Source organism: Medicago truncatula, chromosome 7, assembly GCF_003473485.1.
Source record: "Medicago truncatula cultivar Jemalong A17 chromosome 7, MtrunA17r5.0-ANR, whole genome shotgun sequence".
NCBI classification, from domain to species: Eukaryota; Viridiplantae; Streptophyta; class Magnoliopsida; order Fabales; family Fabaceae; genus Medicago; species Medicago truncatula.
In genome coordinates this window covers 34485017-34491795 of record NC_053048.1, presented here as the reverse complement: position 1 = coordinate 34491795, position 6779 = coordinate 34485017, and the positions used below count along the sequence as shown (strand labels likewise).

Below are 6779 nucleotides of genomic sequence, written 5' to 3'. Positions count from 1 at the left end.
TATGAAATTATCTTTGATGTAAAAAAAAAAAAAAAAAAAGATAATACAAGTTTTGTCCCTAAAATATTACCAAATTTCATTTTATGTCGTGTAAAGTAAAAAAATGATATGTTTCCGTCCCTACAAATATTTCCTGCACGCAACCTTATACCTGATGAGGTCCAGTATCCCTGCCCTACTCCATTTCTCCATGACATGATTGGAAACGAGTTCAGGGTGGATATTAATGTCCCCACTATCCACCCTATCTTTTGAAACTAGAGAATACACAAACTCAAACTTAGTCAAACTGCTGTTGGATTTACCATCTAACAATTTAGATATGATGATAGTGACAAGACAAAGACACATTCACAAGTTCTCATGCGTTGAAATGTCGGGACAAAGACTATGTTACGGAAAGAATACACCAACACTTGCTAAATGTTGCTAGAACTAGGACTTTAATCTTCCAGTCAAAATTTATGTCATTTTGGAGAAGAATGTGTACCGGTTGCGGCCTTTCTCTTTAATAAGAGTACCATCCCTTATTATTCTACAATACAAATCTCCACACAAAATGTTATGCAACAAGGATCCATAGTTGTTCACTTTGATTTTTCTTCTTTCTCCTCTATGGTTTCATGTCATAATCAATCTGCTATGCTTCTAGCTTCTTATCCTTCATTCTTGTTTGTAATATTCCAAGACTTTTGACATTGGAGAACTGGTACCAAGTAGTTGACATTTTCACAAAGCATTGCATATTGAAGATTGTATGTATATGTACACATGTATATATCAATTTGGATCAATCAATGCTAACAATTATTTTCTCCTCGATTTGTTTCTGTTTCACGGTTACTTTTTGTCATGTCTTCTTTTCTAGCTGCTACCAAATTGAGAGATCATGAGACACCGAAATTCTACATCCAACCACCACTATCAAAACTAACCACTTACACAATACTCGTTGCAAATCATCACCAACATCGATAGCAGAAAAACCGACACAAATTGGAGTCTAGACTAGAATAAAACGAACACAATCAAAGTGAGCAGTAATGGCACAGTTCCACCCCTCCAGTGCAGGCTCTAGGACTATGTACTATAACTGGGACTTATTCTCCAACAACATAACATATCAACATAATAGGTCACAAACAGATGGAAGTGAAAAAAGAAATTACAATGGAGAATGAAGTTGTCCAACTCCCTCATATAATTCTCTGATTATTTAAATTGTTTAGAAACTAATTATCTGATTACCACTCTAATTTCAAAATTTAAGACCAAAATTTCCACTATCTCCATTAATCCATCACCAAGATAATATTTCAAGATGGAGCTCAACATGATTATAATATACTTCAATGCATTAAAAGACTATTTTATTTTTCAATAACCATAATAACCAGAAAAGTAGACAAATGCAAGCAATAGAATGTCTCCAAACATGATTCTAATTCAAAATGAGAAAATGTTTATAATAAGATCCATGCAATCTTTAACACATTTTACTATGACTAACTAATGTGAAAGAGAGCTTATCTCATCTTCACGCCAAATATTTTCCAAGGATCCATGTGGCATTCTTCTTGGATTTCTCGCAAATGGATTCTTGCACCTATGGCTTGTTGTTATTTGACAAGTGATAAGCTTGCATGAGATATTGACACGACTTAGCACATCATCAATCGAGTATAAATGAAACGCACCGTCCACTTTATCCACAATAAGACTATGGCTTAAGTTTACCACCTCCAAATGTTCCAAGTTATTAAGCACGTGACATAAACCTCCCATGTTAACTTTCATCTTTCGAATACTCAAAACCTTTAGATTTGGAGTGCATTTAACCAATGCCCTAGCTTCATATTGTTCAAAACCACCTGTGATCTTTAAGCTAACAATGTTCTTGCAGTATTTTCTGATTGCTTCAAAAATGTTAAAATGATGCACAACTGAGGTAATTGTAATGGACTGAAGGTCTCTCCAAGATCTCATTGCAGTTTCTATTCCAATTTTTGATATGTTGCCAGATATGGGAAACACTAACCTTTTGAGATTTGGAGTCCTGCACATTAAAGAAGATATATACTTTTAACATATAAAATGAGTAGTTTGCACATGTAGAGGTGGTTTAGAAGGTCTAGAATAAGTTTAGATTGAGTGTGAGTTTGTCAAAATCACAATGTATTATTGTAATTTTGACAAAAAGTATATTTTACAGATTTACTTTGAAACATTAAAAATTATATACTTTGGTAAATCAAAGAATATATATACACACGCACAAATCGAGATGGAAATAATGGAAACTCAGGGTATCATCGTTTTAGATTTTGGACAATTACACAAATGGATTGAACACCAAATCTTCACCTAAAATCTTAAAGGCCAATGGATATATGAATCCTCTCACTTAATTATTACTCTACGTAGAGTAATAATTATGAATCCAATGGATATACGTTCACTTTTCAATCTAATATGAGGCTTCTAATTCAGACTAGAAAAAAAAAAAAAACAGACTATTAAAGCATAAAACATACATGCAAAGGAAGCAAATCTATCAAAGTGTGGGTAAGTTCAAGAAAACATACAATTAATTTCAATCCTATATTCATTAGCACATTTATAGCTATTATTGTATAGAAGGCTAAATATTTTGTCTTTTGGAATTAATTAACATATCACTACTAGAAAAAGCAAAATTAGCGAGGAAAATTAGTGACGGAAAAAATGAAATTCCTCACAAATTCCTTGGTCGTAAAATTTAGTGACGGAATTAGAGAGGGATTTCATGTTTTCCCTCACTAAATATCCCTCACTAATTTTTGTTTTTTTAGTAGTGTATACTAAAAAAAGTAAGAGTTATTTCAACCCTTACAACAATAAAGTTATAGGTTTTTCAAGCACAACAAATGATTCAACTACAACCATGAAAAAAAACACAAGAATAAGTTAATAATGTTACCTTTCAGCAATCGAGGTTAAATGTACATCACTCAAGTAGACATAACAATTGAATATTACGCAACTTATATTTCCGCCACTCAAACTTGAAGCATACTTCAAGAATTGCGTCATTTTTTGGCTTGAGTGTTCATCCCTCCAAGCATATGGTCTCAATGGTACATTCAAGCCTCTTGAGTTCAATTTATTTATGTCAAGTTTTTTCCAAAGAGTAGGGCCACGGCTCGCTACGTTCCAAGATTTACAAACCATGGAAGCTACTGCAAGGTCTACAACACTAAGCATTGTAAATATTCTTACCAAAATCTCATTAAACAGGTCATCATTCGAATACATGTTAGCCGAATTATTGTTCTTCATATTTCGATGTTTCCTGCATGAGTTATTAAGAAAACATTAAATGTTTCAGATAATGATTTTATTAAATTAAAAAATCTAATTGAAAATGTATCATGAATGACCTCACTAAAAGATTAAATTCAACAATAGATCAACTATATTTTAACTTAGTGCATATAAACGCGTGCGCGCACATACTGTTCAACTACGTTGATAACACTTTGGAAGAGTCGGAACATAAGAGTATGGGAGAATATTTCAGAGACGTGCCAAGTGATTTCAGCTAGAGCAAGGCAGGTGTTGTATGGATATTGCGAGAAGCAAATAGACTGTAGCTGATTTCTAGTGCTGCTGGTGCTGTAGCAGACTCGGGAGCTGCTGTCAGTGTTGATTCTGCAGGAGCACAACACTTGTTGCCAGCACAGATCAGATGGGTTAAACCACAGCGAGGCAGAATGAAATGTAATATAGACGCGGCATTTTCAGAAGCATTGAACCGTGTAGGATTTGGTATGTGTTTAGGGGATGCTGCTGGTAACTTCTTAAGGGCCAAGATGATGTGGTCTAATCCTATGTGCACGCCGGAGGTTGGGGAAGCGTTGGGATTATTTTATGCTATTCAATGGGTACAAGAACTACAACTTACAAATGTAGATTTTGAGATGGATGCAAAGAAAGTTGTAGACTTTTTTAACAAAAGTAGTAATGATGTGTCCGAGTTTGGTTCAATTTTGGAGGAATGCAAAAGATGCCGTAATGTTTTTTTCGAAAACTCTAAGGTGGAGTTCAGTCGGAAACAAGCGAATGAGGTCGCTCATACTCTTGCTAGAGAGGCCATATTCTCAGCTGGTCCCCATGTCTTTAATGATGTACCTCTATGTATTTTGACTTTGATTAATAATGAAAAGCTATAAACTATTTTCACTCAAAAAAAAAAAAAAACATTTTGGAAGTGCAAAATTAGACAACCTTCTAATGAGGTCGGACAATAATACCTCTAATACAAATATTTGATCTAAGGAAACATAAAATATATATAAAAAAATCCATCTCAAAACCTAACCTTACAAATCATAAATTAAAATATAAAAAAACTCAATAGATCTCTAAAAAAAAAAAACTCAATAGATAGGAAGTTTTCATTATCCATTTGTAAAAAGTACAAGAAGACTCGATAAAACTCTATCTAGTACTATCCCAACAAACATTACATGGTGTGAAATAATTGGATGTTGGACACCAACCCTAACAAAACTCCAATTAGTATACCATATATTCGGATAATTTAAAAATTAGTCCAATGAATAATCAGAGATCTCCTAGTAAACAAAGTTCATATTTTTATGCTTAAAGACTTATAGACTAACAAATTATATATATTTATTAGTTAGATTCAGCATAATAGTGCAATTTGTTCCCTCGAGATATCTCTTAATTTTTGGATATTTAAGAGCACAAAGTATAAGAAAAACACGTAGGAAATGACATCTAAAAAAAATAAAACATGTGATTGAACGAAGAAATTATGACCATACCTCTTATTCTATCTTATAAGACCCAGACGAATGTATTGGTATCTCTCTCACTCAAACACAGATCGACTGAACTAAAATTACTGAAGACTTCTTCACCTCTTACATATATAAAAAATAATATGTATTTTTTGTACCATATGTATATGAAAAGCATCTTTGACCATAATTAATGTATTTTTTTGACCAAATTAATGTATTTTTTTAGAACACTAATATCGGTAACAATTAAAATTAATTTAATCATTGCTACTTCAAAAATTATATATAAATATTGATGGTGATTTATTAACAATGTATCAAAATTAAAATAAAAAATAAATATCAGTGTTCTGGACCGGATAGAAGCCCACAAAAGCAAGGCCCATTAAGACAAAGTTCAAGACAAATTTCCAGGAGAACGCGGTGAGGGAGCACGCGAAGTCATGCGGATCACCGCACAAGAGCATGCCTTGACTCCATATCATCTTCCACGTTATCACCAACAACCTCCTAATAAGGCGCCGCATTTCACTGAGATCCTTAACCATTGTATGGGTAGCGTCACCTTCAATGTACACTTCACTCCACCACTTTCTGCATATAACCACCTCTTTCAGATACTGACTTGAGCGTTGGAGTGCTAACGTGCCTGTAGACATCTTTCTTTTCCACTGTGAAGGTTCAATCTCTGCCGCACCAGAGCACTGTGAACAACCGTTCCATTTCCTCGATCGTCACCGAGCCGATCAATTAGTAAGAAAATTTTGAAAACGATATTTTCGTGGGAAACTTATAATAATATGTATTAAATTGAAAATGTCAAATATTTCTTCTTTTTTGACAATCAATTGTCAAATGTTTCATCCCACAAGTGCAGCTCAATTGATAGTTGTTAAGGATATTGATTTGTAGAGGTTTGTGTTCGAACATGGGATTACCCATTTCTTCCGGCTTAAAGTGAGTGAGTCTATCCATTAGGTTATTTGACAAAAATTGCTCAATATGTCTTAAATTAAAACTTCTTTTTGTATAATAATAATTTTTTGGTGAGGAGATGTTGTTCAGTCCAGGGTAACGTAGAGAACTTACAAAAGTATTTATATTTACCTTCCTCCAAGTACACTACAAGAACTCGAACCAGGAACCTCCCAAATTCAAAATCTATCTTTCTACCACAAGATTAAACCCCTGTTGTGAACTTACTTTAGTCACAGTGCAACTTGTGAAGGCCATGGACAATTTTTAATTGACTTTTCCATTAAATTGAGAAGTTGCCATGTATTACAAGCATGAAAGTCGAGAAATTTGGCATGGTTTGAACATTGCTTGGAAGTAAAGGTATAGAAATATCCCGGTTTACTGCGAATCCCAGTTGGCTGCACGGTTAATCAAAGATGTGTGTTTCAAACTCAGTTTGATATGCTTTGGTGGATGCTATTTACAAAATTCATCAAAATCAAGGTTGTCTCCGGTGGATCCATGCGTTGAGAAAGTCAAATCGGGTGGCCGATGCTCTCTCGTTAGATAGTACTGCTAGGATTTTTGTGTCCCCTGCCTTATTGGAAAATGTTTCATATATTTCTTTTCCTTGTTATTTTTAGTTCTTCTTTTATTGTGTTTTATCCCCTAAAATTCATAACAAAATAAAGTATGGAAATAATTGTAAATCACACAAAAAAAAAACTAGCATAACATTATTTTTTATGCTTCAGCTTTTATACATATTTATAAAAATAATAATTTCATTAATTAGTTGAATACTACAATTGTAATGTGTTCGCACTAATTTTTTTTGCAAGAGCTCCCATAGCTGCAGTCCCACCTCTTTGTAGCAGAGAAATGCTAGTTCATTCTCGTTCCATACACTTAATTCCCAAGCCAATTTCCTCAAAGTGTCGGCCTTCACTTCTTGTAGCCATTCTGGTGCAAAATTAACCATTAACCCTCGAGTTTATATGACGCGGCAGT

At 33.8% G+C, this 6779-nt stretch overlaps 1 protein-coding gene across 1 annotated transcript; it reads right to left on the bottom strand.

The window, feature by feature from the left end:
- Positions 1 to 1509: 1509 nt before the first annotated feature.
- Positions 1510 to 3072, bottom strand: LOC11426669 (F-box/LRR-repeat protein At3g48880). Its single transcript, XM_003623629.2, has 2 exons — positions 2960 to 3072; positions 1510 to 2056 (listed from the first exon to the last, which is right to left on the bottom strand). Exons 1-2 carry the CDS (start codon positions 3070 to 3072, stop codon positions 1510 to 1512), a joined length of 660 nt encoding a protein of 219 aa, XP_003623677.2.
- Positions 3073 to 6779: the final 3707 nt, after the last annotated feature.

Excerpts from the sequence above, each read along its gene's own strand:
- LOC11426669 (XM_003623629.2), bottom strand. The coding sequence starts at position 3,072 with ATGACGCAATTCTTGAAGTATGCTTCAAGTTTGAGTGGCGGAAATATA. Across the intron at positions 2,057-2,959 it reads TTAACCTCGATTGCTGAAAG|GACTCCAAATCTCAAAAGGT; the intron begins GTAACATTATTA and ends TTTAATGTGCAG.